We start from the raw sequence: 27615 nt of genomic DNA, 5'->3' as shown, positions 1-27615 counted from the left end.
TGTTTCAATTTACAGTAAACTTTCCTTTTTTTAACTAACCCTAACAATGATGTTATATTTTGAAATTATCTGTTTTCTAGTTAAAGTGTTTCAGGTGGCAAATGTTTATTAGCCAAACATTTTATAATTTATCTTTTGTTCACTTAAACCCAGCTTTTTACAGTAAAATAGGGGAGACTTGGCAATGCAGGTAAAATGCAAAATTACATCATAAAGCTTATTGTATAGAATCAGTTTGACTGTTGAACATGTAAACACCAAATATTAAAAGAAAAAACATAATCTGACTTTTTGATATGACGCAGAGAAAACACAATCCTAAATTCTCTAAAAATACATGATAAAGCTATTGTATTTATTTGGACAAGATGCTGTGCAAGAATTATGCAAAACCTATTCATGGGTATTAATGCAAACATAAATGTTATTTATGACACTTGCAACAATTTATGTATATAAAATGAATCTATAATCACATATTGAAAAAATTAACAGGTTCTTTAAGCAGTAAAGCATCTTAAAGAATCTTAATTCACATTTGGACTTGGTAACAGTGCTTTCCTTGGCATTAAAATAACAAATTATTCTTTAAGTACGTGCAAACATTAGTTTTACTCCTACAAATACAGTACTTGAGACCATACCACACTATTCGTCATATAAAAATAACTTCATATACAGTCACACACACACACGCACACACAGGAGAAACAATTGTAAACTACTGCCAGGGAGAAACTTGGTACCCTCCTGAAGCTAGTGGGAGAGAAAGCTTTCCCAGCACTTTTCAATGAGTGGATTTTAAAGAATAATTTCACATCACAGTAAGTAAAATTTTTAAGCAAGACAGAAACAAACCATTTCTGAGAATAAAAGGTTATTTCTCGTTGGAAGAAGGGATGAAATAAATCACTTAATAACCAAAGAGTGGAGCCCCATTCTGAACCTGTGTTAGTATACCCTGGCAAAACTCCACTAACATCAATGAAGTTTTGCATTCCTACCACTGTGATGTCAGAATCTTATTTAAGACCTCCTCTTGTCTTTTACTCTATGAAAGCATAATTTTTAATCAGCTGGAACATAGCCCAATTCCTCAAAAGTGTTTGGTCCCTTCCAACTTCATTAGTTAGACATCTGTATACCTTCATTATCAAGGGCTTCAGTTAAGAGGGAGAAAAAACATGATTTATCTGCCTTTGTTCTGACAATTTAGAATGAGACCCTGTCCCTTTTATTCCAATGGAATAGGACCATACTCCCTGCACAGTCCCACTGAAACCAGTGGTTCCATTTGCTGAGTAAGATACCACTCACTGTGAGCAAAGGCAGCAGAAGCTGGCCCTTACTGGTAACTGCACCCTAAGCTGAGCCGTACAGAAGTTTGTGTGTATATGCATGCATGTAATTTTATTGAGGTAAGTAAAAACAGCATGACAAAATTACGTGCTTATATGAGCAGGACTTACGTGAGCAAAGTGCATGGATGTTTGTACAATCAGGACCAGTTACATTTGCTGGGCAAATCACTGGAACTTCCTGTAGTTCAGTTATATTGAAATGACTCTTAAAATCTTCATTCCTGCTCAAAGACAAATGTAAAGTATAGTGTTCAAGATGCCTGAGTATGTGAGAAATGTAGTAAAGGGAATTATAATATTCATAAAGAATAAAATAAATGTAGCGAGCATCTGCAAAGACCTTCACATTCATATAGTTTTGTAGCAGCTATGGTAAAGGGTCAGAAACACATTGTGGCTACAATGCCTGCCTGCTTTGACAAAACTAGCAGTTGTATCAAGTCACATTTTACTAGTGATGTGGTAGAGGAAATCACTATTTAAATTACCCCATTACAAATTCCAGTTCTAATATAAAATACATTAGTAGCACAAAAGGGTTGTCTTTTTCTTTCCAGGCAGTACACATTTAGGGTTTGTTTCTTTTTTAAATTATACTGACTACCGTTTGCTTGCAAGATGTAGACAGTGAGAACTTAACAATTAACAGCACTTCTGTCCAATTCTTGTTCTTCAGTGACCATCAAAGGGGCGGTTTTAGAATGTTCTGTTTTCCCTTTACTCTCCTCATCTTCTAAATCCATTGATCTTGCAGGGTCTTCCTCAGAAGTATCATGTGTAATGACCCTAGGTGCTTCAGTTGCATTTCCTCTGACTGTAATGTGCTCCCATCCACCCTATAAAAGAATGATAAAGGAATATAAAAGAAAAAAAGATCACCCTGCAATTAAAATATTTGATATGATGCTTTATATGCACTCCTAGTTTTATACTATTTGTTCTTTGTAAGGAAAACTGTCCTGCTCTGGCCTGAATCAGAAGAAAGGCTCCTTGTAAAACAAAATGAAAAACAGGACAGCATATGTAACTCCCAAAGAACCAATGTGCATATTCACCTAGTCTTTTAAAATTCACATGCAGACCTCAACATTCCAGTTTGCTGTTTTTTCTGACCAGAACACCTAAAACGGGTGAGTGTAAGGGCCCCTCACTCCAGCAGTTTGGCTGCTTGGGCTCAGAGCCAGCTTGGTGCACCTGAGGGCCCTGCTGACCTGGAGAGAGGCTCCCAGGCAGCTCTGCTGGGCGACAGCAGCCAGGGCTGAGACCTCCCTTCCCTTCCCTTCCCTTCCTTTCCCCTAGCGCTTGGTCCTGCTCCTGCTGCGTCGCAGCCGTGCCGGTGCCTAGCCATCAGCCCACTGATCTGGACCCATGGACAGGCTTCCCGGCCTCGCTTCAGACCTGCCTTGTCGCCATGGACTTGTCTGATGATCTGGGCTGCCCTGCAGGCCTGCCCCGCTCGGGAGCTACGGGACAGACCCTTACTGGCACTGCTGCTGCCCTGCCAGCCTTGGTACTGTGCTCAGCTCCTGGCTCCCTGTCCCCTAGGGAGCAGCCAGGCTTTGTTGCTCCCTGACAGTGAGACACATGAAGAGAAAGCCTGAGGGTGATTTTTTTTTCCAGGGAGTTGAGTGGGGTCAGGCATTCACCCAGAGCCAAGGGAGTTTTTCCACCAATTTAAGAGGGGCCAGTATCTTGAAATAACCTTTCTTAAAACACTGAGGGTAATACAGAGCAACAACAGTGAGGAATAATCATATGCAGATCAGGAAGGAATCTACTGTTTTGAAATGTTACTTTTTTCTACTGTAACAATTACCTAGTCAAAATGAATACTTACTGAGTATCAGTTAACTTTCTCTTACCCAATTTTAATTTTTCATGTTCAGAACTCTGTAACCACTATAAAAAGAGCTAAAGTTTAGTAAAATGCAAATAAATGACTTTGCAGTTATAACTGAATAACCCATTATATTAAGTTAAAAAAGGAAGTAAAACTGAAGAACAGGTCAGTTTCCTGCAGCTATATGCAAGCTTTAGAAAGTTCACCTGCTGAAGCAGGATGGTACTTTCCTTTCAAAGGCAGTGCCCATTAATCAGCAGGTACCTGGATACCAACTCTAGAGCAGTATTATGCCCCCAGCACTTACCCCAATACCATAATCCCATGCGAGCCCTTTAGGTTCCAAGGGCTGAACACCTGTCCGATGGCAGACTGTCCCACAGCTCAAACTGTGGCTTCCTTGCACCTTGTCAGCTATCACCCAGACCTTAAGAAAGCAAAAAGAGGCAATAAAATGTATTCTACACGCTGTTCTTCCCTGAAATTGAAGTTCCAAAAAGTCTTAAAATTAGTCCTGACCCTTGTATAGAGCCATACTGCTCAGTTCAGTCAGAGAGAAACCCAAACAAAGAACTAGACACTGCAGCTGCAGTGAAAACACTGCTAAACAGTAAGACTTTGCAAGGAAGATTTATTTTAGTTTTTTATTGCTATTATTTTTAAAGGGAGGTGTTTACAGCAATAGGCTGGCTGTATTACTATTTCATTGGCCTGATTTTGCATTGCTGTCAAGATTCCAGTATTTAAACAATCACCTTGTGGAATAAATAAAACTAAACAAACAGACAAAAAAGACAGTGTTTCTGAAGAACATTTAATTTAATTACAAAAATGTTAAACATAACTTTTAATAAACTAGTAAGATACAAGAAAGCCTAATACACACCTGGTCCAGAGGCCCTACAGACATTTTACGGATATTATTTGAAACATGATCCCAAGTAGATCCCTGAGGGTAGCTTGGTGTGATACCTTGCCGATACCAGAGATTGCCTATAAAATAAACAGTTTTAATTACAGCTCAGGATGACTACTTGTATAATGTGCTAGTAAACAACACAAGAAATCAGTAGTTAGTACTTGCCATGTTCTGCGGAAATGCATTATGCTTTTGACTAATGTGTTAAAGTGAAGGAAGATGTAATTTCCTACTTTGGAAGTTATATTTCTACAGTTATTCTTTATAACTTTCCTGAAAAACAGCAGATACTCTATTTTGTAAAATTTCTTGGGGGAAAATGTTTATATAAAGAACTATACATTAGAGAAGTAAAACAAATGAGATGATGGACATCTCTGAAGGAGACCAGCGTTAAAGGCCTTTTTGTTTTACAAGAGGAGTCTTCACAATTTGTCTTACAATGATGGTGTGATTTTAGATTTTGCAAAAGGAAGGTATTCTTCTTCAGTTTTGTACTTTATAGGATTTCAGATGAAAATCTTCCATGCAATTCTCTTCTTTGATATTCATCTTCATTAGATTTTTTCCAAAAAAAATAGCACAGATGCTGGATTGTCATTTAAGGCATCAAATGCATCAAAATACAAGTCTTCAAAAACGGTAATTAAGCAGGCTGCCTACTCCATCTCTTTGAATATGAAATATTATTCCTCTTAGAGCAGCAGTAAGTTCTCCAAACAGATGATCTGACTTAAGACTCTCCTTTTAAATCAATCTGATCTATACTTAAATAATTTAAAAAATCCTTACCATTTTTATCCAACACGAATACAGAAGTTCGTCCTACTGAGACTTGTTTTAACTTTTGTTTCTGAGGTGAAGGAATATGGTACCAACAGTCACCTAGAAGTCAAAAATACTTGAGTAAAACATTGAGAAAAAAGAATTATGTTATGAGAATTCTCAGGAAGGTCTGCATTTGATACATTTAGCAGCGCACAAAACTGCTGAATGACATTATACTTGATATATTTTTACTAGCTGGTCTTTACAGACACATACACTGGTTTTAAACATCTCACAGGGAAAAGCAGATTAACTGCTATAATTAACATGATTATTGTTCACATGAACTGTTTTGCATGCCTATTGGAAAGGCCTGTGCTAAACATGTCTTTTTCAGACATGGCAGTGTAGAGGGATTGCACAATGTGCAAGAGGAAGATTGTATCAAAAAAAGTTAACATCTCCTAGCTAGTAGAAGAGGGCTATGCAAACAGGAAATAATTCTTCTGAAGTACTGAGAAAAGCAGCACAAAGTTCTCTTCCATCTGGTATCTGCTCCTTTGCAAACTGAATAAAGTAAGTTACTGGAATTCAAAGAAATGTGGGCATCTATCTTAGGCTCTTCTGAAAACTCCAGCTTTTTTTTTTTTTTTTTTTAAGCAATTGAAATTGTAGGAACCAGTGAGTATCAGCATTGCCACAATGGAAAGGCTTTACTTGTCTGACAGAGAGTACGTGGAGATCTGGTGGATGCTACATTAGCAAGATTCTCTCCCAGCCCTTCTGAAGACAGAAAAATGCAACTGAGTGATGTGAGAAGGACAGAGGAAGTACTGAAGAAGTCAATCATCGCCTTTCCAACTACATGTACAGAATAGGAATCTGCTTTTATAAACCAATGCCTTCCATTCCCTCTTTTGGTTCTCCAGCCTGACCTTTCTATGGAAATTTGAGCTCAGGAATTTAAAAATAAAGAGGAAGCAGGAGATGGGAAAACACTTTTGATGTGAATGAATCTGTAAAAATAAAAATAATAAAAAGAAATCGCTCCATGGATCTGAATATATTAAATTTCCAAGTACAGGTGCACGTAAGCAGTGAAATGGCAGCTGTTTAGCTGCATCAGGCTAACGAGCTCTGCTGTAATGACAGTTTCCAGTTTACAAGTACTGACCTGCAGGTTTCTTTGGAGACACAGAACCTCGATAGAATGCAGAACCATCTCTAGCAATAGCCCACACTTGGTAAAATGCTCCAATTGAGACGGATATGAAGGGCTGATCTGTTCCCACATGAAGCCAGGATGTTCCCTAACAAATCATGGAAGATGAATTGTGAAACAGTGGTTAAAAACTCGAGGACAAAACATTGTTGATTATTACCAAACAGGAAAAATCCTAGACAGTGAAAAAGATTCTGAAAAATATATTTTTATATACCTTTGTGACTGAACAGAAACAAGGTGTCTGATCCTCAAAGATATTTGGATATTTAACTCTTTGAAATTAATATCTGGGCTGAACTATACCAGGGCCTTTTCTGTTGAAATCACTGGAATTTAAGCACCTACATGTCTCTAAACAGGTGGGCTAGAGACTGTTTTAAATAACCTCTTTTTCTCATTATACAGAACAACAGTCCTATAAAAGTCTACCGATATGGGGATTCAGATTCCAAACAGAATTCCAGTTCTTGCTGTTGCACTGCTGTACAGATCTGTACTATTGTAACAGATCTGACAGGAAGAAAAAGTCTTCCCTAGAACTTCTCAATTTTTTGCAGTTTTTATCCAAATTCCATTCAAGTATATCATTTTTTTTCCTGTTGTAAATATGGCTTAAAATTACTGCATATCAACCTTAATTTGGTATTCCAACATATGCTTATTATTGTTAGGAAAGAACTATTGCTGTTGAAGTTACTGGGACCATATATATCTTTCTGCATATTTTACTGGACATTAACTCACTATTTCTGTCGTAGTTCATAAAAAAGACAAATCTATAGGAACATCCATGCCTACCTGTCTTTTAAGAAGAGTCAGTTCCAAGCCCACTTCCGAAAATCAATGAACATACTACTATAGATATCAATGGATATTAGATTTGGGTCGTAGTTTAGATAAGCTCTATCCCTGGGCAGTTTATTTAAATGGAATATACACATTATCAGCAGTTCAAAAAAGAAAAAAGAAAGTAACTAAGCTATCAGTGCGGAAAGTGGAAATAAGAGATGCGTTTTTCCAGGAGATACAAGGGATGAGAGGGATTACTGCAAATGAAGTGGCACAAGCTAAGGTAGATTATAGAAAAGAAGCGATATCATAAGAAACATGTGCAGAAAATTGTATTACAGTTGATGGATGAGGGTTTTCAAATCTATTACACAATAGGGGAAAAAAAAAACCTAACACAGTACTTTGAGAGAGGACACTGCATGATGTATTTATGTACTCAAATAATTACATTAAATAGACAAATAAGGTAATAAAAATAAACAGGGAGTCTTACAGCTGGATTTTGCTGTGTCACTCCAAGCCTGCAGAGCACGTCTCCTTTGTCACTGATTGCCCACAGTGCTACTGATTCTTCATCATCTGCATCTGAACTGGGAATTATGGAGATGTCCCACAGGGTAACAGGAGGCACTTCCAGCCAGGGCCCGTTGGTGACTATCTTACATTTTCTGAAGCAAAAAAACCCCAAACCCATCAAGAAGCATGCACTTTCTACAGCTGAATTTACTCCCTTGTCCAGTGGAAACAATGCCCAAGTCCTCTCATTAATTAGGTATTATAAGAACTAGGTTTTTTAGTTCAAAAGAGATTTACAACAATCAGACTCATGTGTTAAGTTTTGAATTCTAACAAATATTAAATCTGTTCTGATTTCACAAAGCTTCTGTTTTTTTTTAAAAGTTACTTTCTAAACCAAGGCCCCTGAAGAAGTCTGCAGCTTGTGCTACACTGCTTCCTATCTTTTTAAAACTTCATTGTTAACAGCTGGATAATGAATGTTTGACCTCAGCTGAGAACTCCACTGCAGAGAGAACTCCACAACCTGGTTCATTCCTTAAGGGAGTCATTTTACAATTTATTTCTTGGTGGGGACCATTAAAAAGCAAATGGAGCATTCCGAGGTAAGCAGAGATATAGCAGCTCTATATTAAAGAGTTGGAGCTGGGTCATTCTTGGAATCAATACATTTTTCTGTGGAAACTGCAAAAAAGTAGTGCTGTTTTTTAGGGAAACTATATTGAATTAATCATCAGAATAGCTATTTCTATGTATAAAGAACATCCTACAGACTTGGGACATTCCTCCATTCTTAAGTTCTGAAAAACAGGATCCAGCCCTGAGCTGTTTCCTGTTTGTTTTCAATTTTAAATTAATAGTTAAGAGAAACGTTTAGGCTTGAGGGTATTTCTCAAGTTGTGTATTTTATTTCAAGTCACCATTTAGATTGATTGGATGCCATTTCTTTTGTTGTACATCCTGGAACAACAACAGTTTGATGCTCCAGGGCCTTACTTAGAAGGTATTGTATGAGGGCCAAAATACTAGCTTTGTAGCCATTGTAGAACAGTGTGTAACTGTAGGTTCACAGCAATTTATTAGCATAGTTATTAGACACTTTAGTACAAGAAAGCATAGAAAAGCCAGAAAAACAGTGAATGCACAGACTTTCCCTGCTTAATAGAATCTGGTGACAGTTTGTTATCTTCTCGGGTTCCATATGAATAGTGTACTTTTGATTTAAATGTGGTTGAGATTATTTGTGGCCTAGTACGTGTTATGTGGAATTTATATGTTAAAACAATTAATATAAAAGGTACATGTTACCAGTTGTTACAAGTGACCTAGTAAGTACTAATGTATCTAGACTCTACCATACAGTAATCATTTACCATAAGGAAAAAAAATGATACAGAGTATAACTAGTTGGCTTTTATCTACAGATCCCACGAAAACAAATAGGATATCCACCTCTTGAGGCTTAAAATGAAAGCCATAAGGCTACATATTAAAGAACATGAGCTTCTCTACTGGAGATGGGTTGTTTACTGCACATATCTTTGCTATTGCTCTTGTTGATTGTGCAAAGAGATCTTCCCCTCATAACTAAAGGAGACTTTAGGGAACAGTCAGTGTTAGAGTTCTACACTTGTATTTTTATCTTAGTTCCTCACCTTGCCCAGCGCCTCCGTCGGACAAAGTCTTTCATTGTCTTGTGACCATGGTAGGACCTGCCAGAAGAGATTTAAATACATGTTCATGAGGCTGTCAGAGCATTTCCAACTTCAGTGGCAGCCTGACAGGACTGTCATGGATCTGCCCATCAGACACACCCTCTGACTCTGTAATACTTGAAACTATATGCTAAGTTCACCGTGCTGCCCTACCTCCCCAGCAAACTCCAGTGTTAGCGTCTCCATACAGAGAGAGAAATCAAGGTGCACTTCCCCTGTTAAAGCATGGCTAACATGCAAAACAGGAAACTAGAAGAAATAAGGACTTAAATATGGTATTTGCCTGCTAGGCTTTTAAGTAGAAGAAGGTATTGCCTTACGCTGGAAAGTCTGCTGCATACTGCCAGCCTTCACGATCAGTTCCACCTGATGTATTAAAATCAATATACCAGTCGGATACCTATTGTCAAAAGGATAGTTTCAATAAGAAACACAAAAAAACCCTAATGCATAATAAAAATAACCCCTTTCAGTATTTCCTCTCTGCTGTTTGGATTGCAGCATCTTGCTAGAAAGATTCTAAAATAAATTCATAAAAAGGTTCCCAAGTCTGTCTTTTTATAAATTCAGTTGGGACAAGGGATATGAGTAACAGAAGTCTAAATACAATTAAACAAAAGAATCTCCCTCAGTGCTTAACATTATTTTAACTATGGGAAATTACTGCTAATGTGTAAATGAGAAACCAAGGTTAAATATTATGACAAATCCAGGAAGAAAAATCTGGGTCATTTGAGACAAATCCTAAGCCTTCCCTTCCTTTCTTAATAAAAGGACTTTTAAAACAAAATTTACCCAAGACCACTGCGGTGAAGGAGGCTTCGTATTCATTTTTGTACATTCCTGCAGGCCAGATGCATCACTCCACATGTATCTGTCTGTGGGCAGACCTCTGTGATAAAACAGTGTACAAAGAATGCAAGGTCATTTCCAGCAACAGAGAATTTAAAAGGGGGGAAAAAGCATATTCCTAGCACTTCCTATTTTCATATATGAAATGGTCTTCAGTCATTAATCTCTATATTTAGAAATATCACGTGAATGAGGAGGGTAGTGGGAAGTAATCTGTACAATTGCTTCCGATTACACCAAACTTGAGGTCAATGTTAAACTTTTCTCTGGAGAGTAGTATTTCTCACTACGCTTTAAAACTGGAAAGTGAGTCCTGAGTTTCTCTGATGTAGACACCCAGACATGTGAATAATTTTTAAATATTTCTGTTCAAATACAGTATTCAAGGACCCAACATATTTAGCACAATATATACATGAATAAATAGCTCCTAATACAAACTGTTGATCTATGGCCTTTATACTGAAAATATGTTGTAAGCAGCCAAATTCTGTACACTCATGAAACACAAATGTGTAATGCTTTGCTATAAATGCATTTTGAATGAATATTTACAGATCTAGGAAATTCAAAGACTGTATGTATTCCATCTCAGGTTAACAATAAATGTTGGAGAAGACTGAAGACAGAATTAACTATAATAACTATTTTGAAAAGCTAGAACCCATTGATGCTTCATTTGATGACAGTAAGAAACACACTAAATAAATAGAGTAAATAACCTGCTGCTATATCCAGTGACTGGATTCCACCGTTGGTTCTCATAGATATAAACGCATTTCACATCTGACTGTGTATAAATATTATCAGCACTACTGGCCAGTCCTGTGAGAAATAAATCATTTGGATTATAACAAAGCTAAACCTTGAAGACACCGCATTTTAAATTCCAGTAGCCACAGTAATGTTGATAGTTATCCTATTTCTCACTTCTAAGCTGAAAATATAAAACTCTAATAGCAAGTTCTTCTTCATGTGTGACTGGTGTCCACTGTATAATTCTACAAATCAGACAGGATAAAGAAGGACAGTAGTCTAAATAGTTGACACCAATCAAGAGCAAGAAATGTGTACACCACAGCAGAACAATCATCCTTACCTTGAATGAAGCCACCTCCATATCCACCAGTGTAAACCCAGGCTGTGTGATCATATCCTATGCCCCACACTACGCCTCGGTTATTGCACTCTATCGTTCGAAGATGACCTCCAACTTGACGCCAAAACCTGCCAGAAATGAAACAGCATTTTACATTTATTCCATACCACAACCATCAGGAATGCATGCTTCCCCCCACATACACCTTAACTACCTTAAAGAAAGGCAACTTTAGTTGCTAGTTTGTTCAGCCTCTCTCCAATCAGTGGGTGAAGGCAGTTGCCAATTGAAAGTATTCCCTTTAAACAACTACTGAAAAGTAATTGGAAAGAACCTTTCTGCCTTCACTTTGAATTTTCAGGCTTTGAAGTCTCATTTTCATTTATTTTTCTGGCTTATGCTTTATATTTTTTACTAAAATACTAGTTATGATGATCTTGCTAGTATTTTTACCTTTTAGTGGCCACCACTGGCCTCACCATTTTTTTTTACCTAGGAATCTTCTTTATCTAACAAGAAAATAAAATGATTTATAGATCCGTTAAGGAGCCTGGGAAATACAAGGGGCCATAGAGGATTTCTCACTAGTCCTCTCCATCTCAGCAGGTTAATCCTTTACTGGGGCTTTATGCAGCCAGTTGGCTATGGTACTTGTCTTGGGAAGAATGGGGAAACGGAAGTGATTGCAGGGGAGTACTTTAGCTATGGCTATGATAAGAGGAGATCTAGGTCACAGATCCCCCATGATTTGTGGTTTTCCAGATGCTCAAGGTGCCCTACCCTGGAAGGAAATGACTGAAGTATTTCTCATGTGTTGATATTCAAAGACACTTTATGCAAATAACTTGAAACTGCAAACATTTTTCAAACTGAAGATCCATCTTTAACCTGCCAGTTCTGAGGCTATTTCTGTGCTTGGAGAAGGAGTTGCTCCTGGACTGTCGTGAATATGGAAGATTCCGAATTTCAGATTTCCTGACTCATACTACTGAAAGCTCAAACTACCTTAGAATTACAGTGATTAGGTTTACTTTTAGTCCAGGCCGTCTCTTAATTTTGATATTTATTTCATTTAAGATGCAATCCTGAAAACCTTTCAAGTCATTCCTGATGGGATCTTAAACAGAAAGGCTTTTGAAATCACATGAATAGCTCCAGCACCTAAGAATTAAAATATGACCTAATGAGTTTCTTCAGATGCACTCATGAATACGAAGGCAGCCATTAACCTTGTCATGGACAGACATCTGCAGGGTACCTGAGATTCCAACAGCCCATCAAAGCCTCTGACTTGGCATGAAAGACCACCTTTGCTGGAAGGCCTCCCATGCAGAGAGAATAGCTTCTGGAAGCTCTTACATTTGATCACACGGCATCAGGTGTGGTCCAGCCTCCAGTTCAGGACTTGGCTCACTGACAAAGATGTCTCCTTTACAAGTAACTGACCAAATGGCATGGTGGGAAGGAGGGCCTTGAATCCGTCTGCTTTCGCAACAGGACATGCTCAGCAAAGCCAGCTACAAATCAAGGAAAAAGCAGAGAACTAGAAGGCTCCTTTTACAGTGTGAACAAGCATTAAACACAGATGCTCTAGTACTACAAAACAAAGCTTCACCTTTACAGGCTTTTGCAAATCAGCAAAGTAAATTAGCAGCTTTTTGCTCAAAGGCATTGTAATTCAGTGTTTTAGAAATTACGAACAGAATCACTGGAATTTCTGTGATTTGCTATATCCGATCATTATGCAGTATCTTTCAGGTGTTCCACTACTTCCATGCATGTATGCATGACTGTCTATACATAAAAATCTCTACAACCATCACTGAAAAACAGCTTTTCCTGAGCTATGCAGTGACAACAGATAACACAGTTCTACCAACACAGAAGAAGAGACTAGCCGAATTAACTCCTAACTCATTCGTAGCCCAATCCATACCCAGAGATTTCCAGAAAGAAAACAGTTTTGGTGTTACTGTAGATAACTGACCATCAGGAAGTCTGCAAACTCTAGAGGAGACAGGAAGGCTCAGGTGCCTCTAAATAAACTTGAACAGGACTTTTGAAATACCCAGTCCTAATTGTCAAAATTAGACCCTAGATATCGTAAATGTAATGCTCAGATTTCAGAGACTAGGCTTTATGTTTTACTTTAAATATTGCCAGCTTGAAATAGAAAGTTCACAGTATTACCCAGTCATGCATTTCTTGCTCTGTTGCGGCTGCTAGACGGATTGGCCATCGCTGCTTCGTCCTTTCAGGTGTATACAGGGCAAAGGAGTGTTTGGCTTCATTCAGAACTTCAACTAGAATAGTGACTTCATTCAGGAACACATGGATATACTAGGACAAAAGAAAAGATGTTTGTGACTAAGGCAAACTCAGATATACCTTCCTCAGCACCGACATGTTTGCATTTCAGGACTATGAACATTCAGCTCCTGCCAAAGATACCAAAGAATTAATTCTCAGTGCAGGAAGAATCTTGTTCATGAAGTGGGGCTAAGTATACAATCCTTCATTAGCTCTTGTGTCATATTGCCAATATGCATCAATCCAATTTGTAAAGACCCTGGCCAGCCAAGCATGGTTCTTTCTTCACAAACAGGAGCATTTTGTACTTCCAAAATACTTCCTAATTAGTGCAAAGCTGATGGTTAAAGTGATGTAGATGCTTGCTGATTTGGAATTTCTGACAGGGTGGTAACATAGCTATAGTTAGAAAAATTTTTAATTTGCTATTACCCTAGGCTACATTTGAATTGGTTCCCAAAATTCAGAACAACAGTGTATCATAATTTGCCTCCATTTAGAAAACTTTGTTTTCCCTTCATAGGCTTTCCTCTGCCAAGTGCAGTTCTGCCAGGGGTTTCAAATGAACACACCTTTTTCTCCTCATGATACATGTAATAGATGAACAGGATGCTATCTCGCATTCCGTCACTCCCAGTGAACTGTTCAAGTGCAACTCGAACATCCATCCATTTATGAGGCTTCCAATTTCTCCACCATTGCAAAGTCCCAGTTTTAACCCAAACTGACTGTAACACAAACACAAATTTACAAGAACAGGTAAAGAAACTGTGCGACTCCTCTCCCTCCTCACAAGTATTATTTCTTGTGATAACAAGGAATCCCTACTGCAGGTTAGTCTCTATCGTATCAGTTAACTTTGACACAGAATAAACCAGAGCATTCAGAAAGCTGAAAACAAAATGAAAACTGCCAAAACTGGATAGTAAGGTATAAATAGCATGGGTTACATCAGTGTTATCATGGTACTTCTGCAGACAATTCAATACCACACAGACACTAATTCTCTGGTGTGTTCCTTGTTAACTTTAGCAAGGAAAATACCACAGTTTCTGTTCTGACTTTAAAGGCTTTTAACAGAATCCTTTTAAACTTGATTAAAAGTGTGGACTCCAAGTGTTTTTTTAATCAGATCAATTGCATATGTCATTTTGCAGTTAGCAATGAAGGGACCAAAAACCTGAAGGAATCTGGAGAGAGCTGTAGGAATCTTATCAAAGAGGACTTCAAACAAAAGTGCTGCTATTTAAATACCGTTATTGACATTACCACCATTGCCTTATTTATGCAAGTTATTTAATCCCCTGATGGTTGCAGAGAGAAGCTCACCTGAGTCTGTGTTTCAATTAAGGAGCCTCATCCTGTGGCAGAATAATTCATACTTGTTCCACTGTTCACAAACATTTCTCAAATGTCTGTGGATTTGAGGCTTCAGTGTATTTAAAAATGCTGACTGATGCTGCATTACCTCCTGAACAAAATGGTCAAGCTAATGTTTTCACATACAGATTGCTGCTCAAGGTTTGATAAGCTGCTAGTTTCCCACAGGGAGCCTGGAGAGTGATACTCCAGGACAGCAGTCATAGACAGAAATCAGGACAAGAATATGAAACAGACAAAGTTCAGAGCATTACATCTGAAAAGTACTGTTGATGCCCAGTACTGACAGATATAAGTACTGAGTAAAAACAAATAGGCATCCTCATTGCTTACCTGCTCAATAGCCTGTTCATAGTGCCTAAAATTCTCTAGTTCCCGCTTTGTCCTTTCGCTGAGCTGCTGAAAAATCTGCTTTCGCCACGCTGCTGTCTGTGCTGGGGTGATAGACAGAGAAAGAGACTGCACAGAGGATGTCAAACCTAGAACAGAATCAAAACCAATAAACTCCAGTGAGTTTTGAATACAGTTTTGTGAAATGGACACTCAAGGGAAAAATCACAATGTTGCTTTGAACAATGGACCAAATCAACCCAGTCTAATGTAATTTTTCCAATTAATACTTTGGGATCAGTGTGTTATAGCTAGACTTCATAAATAAGCTAGATAAATGGGATCACTAGATAATTGTATAGAATCTTTCAAAGCTAGAAATATATAGTAGGGGGAGGCAGAATATACATCTTACAGATTTTGTGACTAAACTGCAAGATTAGGTAACATAACGCATGAACAGTTACACTGTTACTAAATATTGGGAAGTCACAGTTCACGACAATTGGCTTATTTTGAAAACATGATTCTGTTCCGCTGTCTGTCAAGAATCTACATTCTAACCCTATCCGACTATCAGCTGGGCTCACATTCGCAATGTCTTTTAAAGTAATTTCTATCTTATCCTTGTCTCAGTAGGAATGGTAGCAGCAAGGCGGTATTGTGATATTTTGTATCTCTCGAGGGAGCCCTCTTAATTGCTTTCAATTACTACCAACTGATATTATGGCTTTGTTTTGCCCAAAGTTCCAGTTTCAGTGCCATGAAAGACTAGATGCATCTCCAGCATACTGATTATTTTGCATAATTCTGCCAGAAACTCAGAGAAAATATCACCTTTACATCTATATCGAATCTCAGTCCAAAAGTGCTTTGCAGCTAAATGCATGCAGCACTATCCTCAGACATGGAGCGTAACAACAAACTACAATAAAAGCAAATGGGTTCTAGGAAGTTCTGAGCTATGGTTGCTGTTTGAAAAAATCATCATCAATATTTTTCTTAAAGCAGTGTGATAAGTTGTGATTGGGACTCAGGGTCGGTTGTGGTGAGTGGAGAGTACCTGATGGAACAGTGAACCATTTCAACAGGCTGTGTGAGTCCACGAGACAGCCTCCCCCCGACACCCAGGCCCACAGCGGGTGTTCATCAGCTCCATACTGTTCTTCAGCTCCCACAGAGAACATGCCCAGGGAAGACAGGCTGGATGTTTCCGCAAAGGTGCTGACGGAGAGGACTGGGTGCTTTTGGGCCTCCTTTAAGTCAATGTTTGTCCACTGCAGTTCTGCAGAAGGATTCTGGTTGGTAGAAGATTTATGTTTTTCAAGATAAGCTTTCTCATTACTAGTCGAAGCAACACTGGCTTCTCCTTGATCAGAATCCAGGGAATCCACAGTCAAATTTGCACTTATTTCTGCTGTCTGGTTGCCTGCACCATTACCACTGTTGCTGGCTGCAGCTCCCAACGGGGGAGTGTTGGCAAGGTCCACAGATACGCTTGGAAGCTCTGTATCAGAGGAAGTATCTGCATCACCATGAATGATAGCATTTGTTTGGTTCTGAATATCATCAGTAAAGAAACAGCCAGCACTGAAAGACAAATTGATAATTAATTATCATTCAAAGCATTATAAATCAGCACAGGCCTGAGACCACAGACATACAGAGACAGACACAGCCTTTCAGCTTTAGGAAAGAAACAGCAGAATTCTTTTTTTAAAGGTCAAACTATCATCAAGGCAGACGTGTCTGACATAGTCTAGTAAATCTGAGACATAGGAAGATGTTTTATTGATCTTTACAATCAGCAGTGTTGACTATCTACAACTCTCAGGAAAACATTGAAACAACATCATATTTTCTGGATAGCAAATAATAAATAGGACTTTTTAGAGCCCATTAACTTTGTGATTTTTCTCTTAACTAGTGAGTGCTTCTATTCAGAGCACGTTCTGACTCATAAGGTTAAACAAATGGCTTCTGCAGCACTCCCAGCTTCGCTGGCACCACTCGCACAGCCAACAGGTCAGCAGTCAGCACAGAGTTGCCGATTTAACCTCTCTAGGACAGAAAGTGAGACAGTGACACTCAGGAGAAGGATAATCATTAAGTAGAGATGACATTCCTTCACAGGTAACATTCCGTCCTCTTAGAGACTGGTTCTTGATAGCAATAGCAATCCCGGAGAAATAGACTTTACTGTAAGGATGCAGTGAATTCCAAAGTGGGAATATCAGCTTCTACTCCGAGTGAACTTTAATGGCAAAAAAACCCAAATACTCTTTGGCATATATAATGGTTAGAGACACCTTCCCTCTCCTCCATGTCCGTACTATATGAATGTACAGAAATATCTCCTATCATTGAAACCCCTGGCTTACAGAGTTTAGAGAAGGTATCTTATTAAGTACCTGAGCAGACTTGTTGAGCTCCCAGTCTGAGATCTGTCATTCTCCCTGCCAGATACAATTGCCTTCCATGTCTTCCCACTGAGCTCACTTGGCGTGACACCTTGACGGAAGTAAATTGCTCTATCATCGCAGCCAATTCCCCAGACCTAGGGAAGGAAAGGGCTTGAGGAAGGAAGTGGCATGGAACGCAGATACCATCTACAAAAAGGAGCAGTGCTGGAAAATTCAGGGCAAGAATCTGCTGGACTCAGCATTTACCTTTTGCATTCTTCTGTAGGGCTGATACTGCAGATGAAATATAAAACCCTGTACCACTAAGAGAAGAATGTTTGCACCTGAATGTGTCATACAAGAGGCATGCTGACTGTTGCCTTCTGGTAAATAATTTGGCCATGCACTCCTTCCTAGAAGTTCAGTCACATGGACCTCTTGTTCAGCTGTCCATATAGCACTGTGACAGTTCTTATGACATATATGGATACTGCCTATATAAAGAGGAATGTAAGTGTCCTCACAACTGGTATACAGCTGTCTTACCTGGTTATTTAAGCCTACATTTACCATCATCATTTCTCCAACCATTTCAATCCAGCTTGTTCCACAAGGATTATGTGAGTTCACACCTCTTCTAAACCACACCTACAACAACAACAACAAAAGTCTAAAGTTTGCTCCTTCTCTACTAGCAGGCAGACAGCTAGAATTTCGTTTCTTACTCTTAATCTCCAATACTGACTTGCCACATTGCCTTAAGAAGGCAATGGCCTTCATAAGGAGCATTGGCTCATTTCCTTTATCAGGTAAAGATAAAGTAATTCTCTTAGTAGTTTCCAGACTGTGTGCATGTGATCCGTCTAGAGCCAGAATAGCCCACAAGGATGATCTAAACATTTTGTTATGACTTTCTATAACAGTCTCAGTCTCTCTGCCACTGGAAAAATATTTTCTATTACATGTTAACTATAAGGCTGTTTTTGGTCACTCTGAATGGACTTCCAAGTAGTGTTTCCACCTTCACATCTGAAAAGCAATGCTAAGAGAGAGAACTGCAGATTTTTTTTTAGAGGGGGAGCTTTTAAAATTGTCTCTCTTAAATTAGCTTTTACTTGTCAGAAAGTGTCTGTGGGGTGCGTACCTCTAGAAGTAGGATATGGTCATACAATGGGAAGCAGCTACTGTGGAAGTTGTTTGTCAGCTGAATCACATAACAGACTTGACTAGCTTATGGCAAATCTGAAGACAAACATATTAGCTTATCCACATTTATAGTGGCTTTATTTGGCAAATGGAGCAGGCTGGACACACTCAGTTACCATGGCTCAGCTGACAAGCAGTAACTCCTTAAACCAAGGTAACTCAATTATTTACAACTGCCATACCTATCCTTATTCCCAAAGTAAGTGCCAAAGGGAGAGTTATACCAATGGTATAGCTATTTTGGTTAAAATCACTTCCTGTATTTTACTTATGTAATTTCCTCAGGTAAAGAAGCCCTTAAGTGATACAGGCCACAAGGAATCTCATTTATATTATCTATCTTAAATTGTCTGTAAATTCTGGAAACTACAGTGTCAGAGTAAGAATCCAGAAGTATTACAGTTTCTTAGTGTTTGAAATCAAAAATCATTTTCTTCCCAACCAGAAATCATTAATGTTTTTGGATGGCAGATGAAGGGATTTGATTATCACCAGCACAAAAGCACTCTAGGACATTCTCAAAGACTTTAAGTTGAAAACCTAGCAAGGAAGCGAGACAAGGCTTTGTCTCTTCGGAGACAAGGCAGGGCAGACAGAATTCCGATTAATTTTGATGCTTAATATCCCTTAATAGTAGGCCCCTTACATTCCCCCACAACATACACACCTACCACATCTGTGTGACTTGAGTTTAGAAAATTCCTTCCCAGAGAAAAGCAAAAAGTCTGCTTGGAATCGCACACAACTCTTTACATTATAAACCACAGAGCACTGCCATAACAGCAGGGGGACTGGGATTCCCCATGAACGTAGGAAGTTCAAATCACCAATATTTCCTATGAAAGTTACATACAAGCTTGAAAAAAGCAGAAACAAACAGGGGAAAACGTAGCATAACACTTCTTACTTTTCTGTCTTTTGTTACACTCCACACCACATCAACACCCACAGAGATGTGCATAATCCCATTTTCAGAGCTTGGTGATTCCACGATACTCCAGGAAATTCCTGCAAGAAACAGAACCAGGAAGCCGTTGTAGGTTAGTTTCTTATTCTACACTTTACAAATCAGAGCAGTTCCTTGCTAAATATAACAAAGATTTACCTTGAGGGTTATTCCTGTCAATTCCTTCTCTCACAATAGCTTGTCCTTCCCAAAGAGTTGCCCAAAGGAGGTCATATGGTCCACAGCTGATCTGTACAACTTCGCCAGGAGTGGCGACCAAGGACCACGTAGAACCTTCTGGATTGTGATGGCAAACATTTTCTCTGTACCATACCTAGACAAAGAAAAAGAAAAAAAACTCCACTTCTTGGAAAAATACCAATATAACAATGAAACCAATCAGACAAGCATGAAGACAACTTGGACTGGAAAGAATAGTCTGCCTTTAATAACATTTTTTTTTAAGCAGTGTTTGCACACTGACCTTTAAAGATAGCTTTTGATGTTGGTTATGCAGTTAAAGTCCATTTCCTTATGTACTAAGGGAGGAGCTGTTTCTTCAGCCTGCCTTTTACCATGCAAGTGAATCTGGACTGAGCATATGACCTACTGCTACAAAGTCTGTGTATATTCCAAGATTTAAAAACACTCCAGTGCATTTCAAGGCATGTTAAATAAACCAAGAATGAACAAAGATATAACACAAAAACATACTGTTAGATGAGAGCCCAACCTCATTTTCACTGAACAGAATTTGCCGCAATATGAGTCAAAATTCCATTCTCTGCACAGCCCTCAGTGGCATCCAGCCCACTTGCCAGGCTTGGCCCTACCGTCTGTGCACTTTCCTAGAGACTACGGGGAAATAGGAAGGTCAAACATAGAAAGCACCCTGTGGTGGGTGTATGAGTGTTCCAAAACATGACTGCTGAGTGCAAAATCCTCATTTTTAGAGATATTTTATTTCCTCTGGGAACTTTTGCTTGGGAAATTAAAGCATTTTACAGTGTCTGTTAAGTAAAACTGCAGAGTGGGATGCTGTCACTTACTACTGGGAAGCGTGAGGCATTGGGAATTTTATTCTAACAATTTAGAATAAAAAAATAGGGAATTTTATTCTAAACAATTTAACCAAGATTGCCTCCCTCTCCAGTCAGGGACAAGTGTGAATGAAATCTCAGACTACCCGTTACGATTATTACATTCTTCCCCATAAGACTGCAAGCTAGGAATTTTCTGGAGACAGAGGAAGGCTACTCAGATACATGCTGCAAGAATGAAGGAGGGAAAGCAGAATCAAATCCTTACAGTGCAAAGCAAAACAGGAGAGACTTTACGATGGGCCTAAAACCAAAAAATGAAGGATGTAGTTTTCAACAGAGAATAAATTTAAAGCATTCCAGAGCTGGATTCCACACTGCCAAGTCAAGAGATTCTAATAGCAGTCTCGGATCTAGTATCCCAGAGAGTTTTAGTAAGCAAAAGGCCAGCCTGTGAAGGACTAAAGGGAATATCCAGTTAGGTAACAATTCAAAACACTAGTTAGGGCTAGCCTACGTTTCCTGATCAATGACAAGTTTTGGAAAACCATTTTGCAATCTCTTCCTTGAATCAACTTCTGACTCTCCACCACAGACACACAGTGCAATGCTTTGCAAAATCTTTATCAGGTTTTAAGGCTCCTTCTCTTTGTTAGTGGTGCCATACTCTGCATGCAGCCCTGCTGTCTTCATGAGCATTTTGCAGGATATAGGACACTATTCAGCACAGACTTTTAGGATTCAGCTGCTTATAGTGATTTACTGCTTCTGTAACCCTGTGAGAAACTAGTCCTGAATCCTCCCTTTCCGTTTAGAATGTAAGTTGTTAAATAACACAGTCCTAAAGCAGCTTTACATCCTCCGCTAGACACACCACCAGCATAGTTCCTTACCACCACAAGACGGTAACACACCTGCCTTGCTTTAAAAGCATTTGCTTCCCATTCAATATTAACTTTCTTAGGAGAAAACTGATGGAACATGCGCATACCCTTCCTTGTAAAGAAACCGCCCATACTGATAAACGACCAACAGGCTCATCAGTGATTTCCCATCCTCCAATGGAGATATCATTGAAAGGGTCTGGTAACTGATCTGGATCATCATGTGATGTAATCTGAAGCAAAGAGAAAGAAGATTAAGAGCAAAGGAAGAGACACTGCAAAATAGATCGTGGTGATTTGGCTGGTGGCTTAACTCAATTTTTGCAAATTGGTTTATGTATCACTTTCTAAAATGGCCGAGAATGAAGCCTTTCCCTCTCATTCCAGGCTGCTACATGCAAAGAGAGGGGAAATACTGCTGAAGCAGCATGAAGTTTGTGTTTCATCCTCTACCAAGAGGAAATTTTTGCTCACAGACTATCCTATTCAGGCATTTGAACTTGAAAGCTGGAACATCACAGATTACATTTTGCACATTCTCAGAATGCAAGTAAGCAATAATTACTCACACAGATAAAAGACATAGCTGGGTGAATGATGCTAAAGAGGTGCTACCTTGAAAGAAAGTGTTTGGTCATACAACCAAAGGAACTTAACAAATTGATTTGAAATCTGCGAAAGAGCTGGGCATCTAACTCTCCCTGCACTACCAAGGGATTTGGCACCTTGCTACCATGGATTTCTATGAAAAAATGCCAGCTTGCAAGAATTACAAGACTGGATGCCAAAGAATCCAGGCCCAGCCTACAGAGCAGTAATAAAATGCCAATTTCTCTTCTGGTTGATTATTTCAGAAATCAGTTTAGTTAATATTTAAATGAAATCCAGAACCTTTGCCCAAACGTCCCGTGATTTGTATCTCCTGTATCTGATCCACCTCCTGCGTCGGACACAAGAATTCCATTTCTTATCCTTTGTGTAGGTGCTGGGGAAGTCTATGGCATAAGTCCAACCCTGCAAACAGAGGGTTTCTTTTATGAAAATCAGGACCAAGGGAAAACTTGAAATCATAACTCAGAGCAATCGTGCATGAGAGTCACTCCTACAAACATAATACAAATTATTGTGCATGTCTTAACAGCTCTGATTAACAGATCAACTAATTCTATGAATGATTTATGAATCACGTCCTAATGCCTCCACACGACGCATACAGAACAAACAGGAAACAGTAAAGCATTTTACTTTGTTTATAGTAAAGATCTTAAACAGGAATGATATCCAGTTGCCAGCAGTTCATGGCCTGATCCAAAGTTCATTCAAGTCCAATAAATAAATAAATAAAAACATTCCCATAGGCTTCAAAAGCCTTCGGACAAGATCCTTCCTCGCGCAGTATTACAGTTGAGCCATTTCCCAGCAGGAACTGGCTATGGGAGGTTAGTGCCTTTTATTTTTACACACTGAGGATTCCCAGAACAGATCTCTTTTTGGTATTGTTCACCTACCCCTTTCTCTGTTGGTTCCCCTCCAATATTTTCATCCACATACCAGTCAGACTCCCACTCCCAGTGTGGTGAAGGCAGTGTGAAACTATCAAGCTGCTGATGTTTTAGCCCGCTCACATCACTCCACTGCCAGCGGTCGCTGGGCATTAATTTCTCACAAAAGCCACCAATTGGATTCCAGCGCTGCCAGAAATAATAACAATTCTTTTATTGCTCATCCCCAACCAAATAAATTTCAACTACATAAAGAGGAATGCCTGATGATATAGTTTACTAATAAGCAGTGCATTTGCCTTTGGTGATGCGGTACACCGTGAAACTGTAGCATTAGAATAATGCTGTATAAATGCCTTTGGGATCGCTAATCTAATCCCCAAGATAAAGATAACTAATATCTTGCCTATCCTAGAAAAACAGCATAGTTGCTATGCCAGAAAGTATGTCAAGATAACTACGTCAATAAATCTTTTCCTTATATCTCAGGTTACCAAAAGTTTTTTGCAAATCTGGCTTTAACCAGTTCATAGAACAAGAAACTCACTACAGTTTTCGCAAATGCAGCTGTGATATTTTTGTCCAAACACTCAACCACTACAGAAATACTAGCAAAATTTGTCAAGTAAAATTGCGTTCCATCTTACGGTACAAGGAAAATTAATGCTTCAAGATCCTGTTGTAATTGTTATGCAAAATATTATATATGCTTACTAGGAATCTGGCAAAATTGCTTTGCACATTATCTATAAATTATTGAAGATTTAATTTTTTTTGTTGTTAGCTTTTGCAGAATATTTCCTTCTGTGCTTCCTAGTATTTTGTTTTCCTTCTTTTCATAGCTTAGACAAACAAACAAAAATAACAAATAGATTTTAAAGTCTTACATTTTTTAAAGAACATGTTTACATAACTAATGCCTGGAAAGTTGTATCAATGTTAAACAATATATAAAATCAGTTTGTTGTATTTTTACCTGTGCAGGTAAGCTAATGTCTCTTCTCAACCTCTGTTTACCCTGTTACTCCTCAAAAAGCAGAGAAACAGGCAGAACGGAATTCTTAAATTTTCTTTCTCAAATGACTTTTGGTTTACTTAAAAGCAAAATAGATAGATTTCCTTTAAAATATTATTTTAAAGGCATTCCTTTGAAGTATCTCACATAGAAAGAACCATCTCACATAATAACGCTTCTGTGCAAAGAAGTTGGAAGTACATTGTACTTTAACAAATAGTTAAGCTTTTATTGTAGAATTCTTTGAAATACAGAAAAATAGTATTTGCTTAACAATAATATATTTTTGATGTGCCTTTATTGCCTGGCAGCTACACTGGACTGGAATTTTCTTACGGGGGTTTGAGTTTGTCACGAAGGAAAGGAATACCTGAGGTGTAATGGGGGAATGTCCCAGTCTGAAATGGTTTGCTTAAAACAGGCCATAGTTCACACTATTGTCTGTTTTTAGTAAAAATGGAGAAGTATAATCTTCATTTGGGAATTAAAGTATGAAAAGAATAGCCTGCTATATGGTGCATGCATATTCTTCAGAAACACGAGGTAAGAAATTAAAAAAAGCAAAACCAAACAATCTTCCTACGGGAAAAACATGCAGAGACAACTGATCTAAGGATTTGCTACCGTTCCCATCTGAAGAATACATGGCAATCTAACAGAGGTACCCATAACATTTCATACCTGATTCTCATAGGTTTCTTCCTGGTATCTAATGGGAACGTCACCTGAGAACACGTAGGTGTATACTTGATGATCACAGGCTATTCCCCAGCAGCAGTGCTTGACCGCAGAGACCCGCTTGAATTCCAGCTGCGTATCCTTACAGAGCTCCCAGTACTGGCCAGCAGTAGATAGAGTGTAAACCCTTCCAAAAATGTCAACAGCCCACAGAAGGGAACTGGACATGGCCATGTCTGAAAGGCAAAACAACAAGTTATTAACAGAACTGACAATTTTAAGAAATGGATCTTGAACCTACTGTAGATCAGTTCTACTCTGAGCCATCATCAGTCATATCAAATAAAAAGTAAAAAACGATCTTTCGAAAAGAGTCCATGTGAAGCAGATAACCAGATCTCTTTCAATAAGAGCTGGGTGTCTAAACACTTATATGGCTCTAAAAATCCACGTTAAAGATCTTCCTGCCAGCACATTATTGTCCATACTACACAGCCTTACGACACTAACATGGCAGCTTTAGCAGGCTGAGTACAGAAGTCAGGGCTGCGCAAGGATGAAGTAGCATGGAAGAGTTTATAGCAGAAGGCTTCACTCTCCAGAAGCAGTAATGCCCTGCACACACTGCTCATCCCATCCAGAGTAACCGTATCTCCTTAGCAGCCTCCTCCTGGCACGTGCCAACGTAGCCGCACGAGCGCAAAGGGGAAGAGCTGAAAGGAGCTTCTCTGTAGGCGCACATCTAGTTTTAATCCGCAGTCATCACAGATATTGAGTGGTGTCTACTGCTACCAGGAAACCTCTTTCCAAAGTACTCCGGTGACCACTTTGGGATCCTATCGTTAAGTATACACATGTGTATACCTAAATGTACATACAAACTATTCCCCCTGCAAGCGCTGTTTGACCGCACAGAATTGTTTGCGTTCCCCTCCAGTTTTTCCACTTACGACTTTACCCCACGTAAGCTGCCATTTTCTCGGAACTGCAGCCGTGCTCTTAATGGAGGGGGCAGCGTTTTAGCTGAAGCCAACCCCTTCAGAAGTCAGGAAGGGCTAGGTTATTTCTAGGTCACTACAGACCTTTCCTGTCAGTTGGCCTTCTGGAGGCCATTACATTGAAAAATTTTCATTTACTCTCTATGCGTGACAGTGAGGACTATCAATGACTATTTCGAATTTCCCTTCCTGGGCCCCAGCTATGTAGCTAATGTAACTGGAGGCAAAGGTAGAAAGAAGACTCGCATCCAAAGCGGTGAAAGAAAAGGGGAATCCTTGCTTAGAATCAGCTCGCGACACTGCTGCTTTGTTGTCGAAGGGCAACTCTGCTTCCAACGCGAGCCTGAGGAGACTTGCCCGCTTGCTTTCTGACTGGTAATTAGCAGTGACACAGAGGGACTGACTAGTACCGGGCACGTCAATGGAGAGAGCAAAACTGCTGAGAATTTGGAAACAGCTAGGCCTATATGTAAGAACGGCACAGTAAATTTGCATGGAAACCCAGGGAGGATGTTTCAGAGGGCAAGAGGGAGGAGGCCAGAGGCAATCACAAATATCAGCTGTTGTGCTGATATTTACCACTTCTAAGAGATGATGATGGTCAGTACTCTAAAAAAATTAACCCACTAGGGGAAGAAAAGGTAACAGTGAGAAAAAGTATATAGCAGCCGAGAATGACTAAGGCAGGGAGAAGGTGGAAAGAGCAAAACTCTCCTATGAATAGAGGATGAATCCTCTATTTTTGGCTTTTTAGGTTTTGCTTGTTGTTGCTGGGAGGTAGCAACACTCCGTGCTTTATCCCCACTTGTGTATGTACCAATGCGAAAACAAAGCTCACAGAAATAAGCCTTTCGGAATTAGCATTTAAAATTCTGCAGAACAGTCTTTATAGGAGCAGAAAACATTATGCATTTAATCCTAAATAACCAGAATGCCTGTGAGCCTGGAGTCAAGGAAGCACTGTGGATAACACAGCGAAGATATCCGCCTGCAGTAGCCAGGTAATACAGAAAAGGGATACTTGGGCGTCCTGCAGGTGGGCAAACACAGAGATGAACTCCTCTGTGACAGGCAAGGCAGGGAAGGGAGTACCTGCGATACGTAAAGTTTCAAATATGGAAAGAGTATGGAGTTAGGAAAAGGACAGGTGGGATGACCGCAGATACGCAAGGCAGCAGAGAGAAGGGAGAAGCAGGTTCTGCCCGTTCTTTTTTGGAGCTTTTGGGACGGAGAGCGCACGGAAAGCGACGGGAATCCCAGAGGCACTGGCGGTTCTAAAGCGCTCCCGGGCACGGGAACGCGGTGCGTTGGGAGCAGCCCTGCTCGGGCCTCGGGGGCGCCAAGCGCGGGCGGCTCCCCGTACGCTCGGGGCTGCAGAAACCGGACCAGCGCCGGGCAGGCCCCGCCTCCGCCGCCGCCCCCGGCACGACCGGGGATACAAATACAACCATGAATCGCCGCCGCAGCCGCTCGCGCCGGCACCGGGCGGCAAAGCTGCGGGCAGGCTTCGCACAGCGCGACCGGCACCGGCCGCGGCGGGGGGGAGGCTCCGCCCGAGCGGCCCCGGCCCGGCTCGTCCGCCCGCTCTGGCGGCAGCTGGGCGTCCGGCAGCGGCTCTCCCGCCCGGCAGCGGCTCTCCCGCCCGCCCCGGCCCCGCCGCCGCCCCCCGCGGCTCGCCCCTCACCTGCCGCCCGCCGGCCCTGCCCGGCCTCGCCGCCGCCCCGGGCGGAAGGAGCCGCCGCGGCCGCCCGCAGCGGCGCGAGGGCAGCGCGGGACGCTGAAGGCCGCGCGCGCTCCCGTTGGCTGCGCCGCCTCCGCGCGCCGCCGCCATTGGGCG

General features: G+C 40.1%; 1 protein-coding gene across 1 annotated transcript; it reads right to left on the bottom strand.

Moving 5' to 3' along the window:
• Positions 1-334: 334 nt before the first annotated feature.
• TECPR1 (tectonin beta-propeller repeat containing 1) lies at positions 335-27615 on the bottom strand. The gene is made up of 25 exons (XM_064520240.1): positions 27463-27615; positions 24784-25016; positions 23094-23276; positions 22477-22599; positions 21693-21818; positions 19821-19995; positions 19623-19723; positions 18056-18157; positions 17519-17664; positions 16171-16697; positions 15111-15256; positions 13970-14125; positions 13278-13427; positions 12447-12604; positions 11088-11215; positions 10711-10813; positions 9932-10028; positions 9457-9536; positions 9077-9133; positions 7399-7573; positions 6063-6198; positions 4913-5005; positions 4088-4194; positions 3509-3628; positions 335-2197 (listed from the first exon to the last, which is right to left on the bottom strand). Exons 2-25 carry the CDS (start codon positions 25012-25014, stop codon positions 1997-1999), a joined length of 3621 nt encoding a protein of 1206 aa, XP_064376310.1. The 5' UTR covers positions 25015-25016; positions 27463-27615; the 3' UTR covers positions 335-1996.

Source organism: Dromaius novaehollandiae, chromosome 14 (assembly GCF_036370855.1).
Source record: "Dromaius novaehollandiae isolate bDroNov1 chromosome 14, bDroNov1.hap1, whole genome shotgun sequence".
In the NCBI taxonomy this organism is placed as follows: domain Eukaryota; kingdom Metazoa; phylum Chordata; class Aves; order Casuariiformes; family Dromaiidae; genus Dromaius; species Dromaius novaehollandiae.
This window is presented reverse-complemented; position numbering and strand designations above follow the sequence as displayed.

Coding starts and splice junctions, on each gene's coding strand:
- TECPR1 (XM_064520240.1), bottom strand. CDS start 25,014: ATGGCCATGTCCAGTTCCCTTCTGTGGGCTGTTGACATTTTTGGAAGG. Junction 6,199..7,398: donor TGACACAGCAAAATCCAGCT/GTAAGACTCCCT, acceptor ATGATTTGTTAG/GGAACATCCTGGCTTCATGT. Junction 2,198..3,508: donor CATGGGATTATGGTATTGGG/GTAAGTGCTGGG, acceptor ATTCTTTTATAG/GGTGGATGGGAGCACATTAC.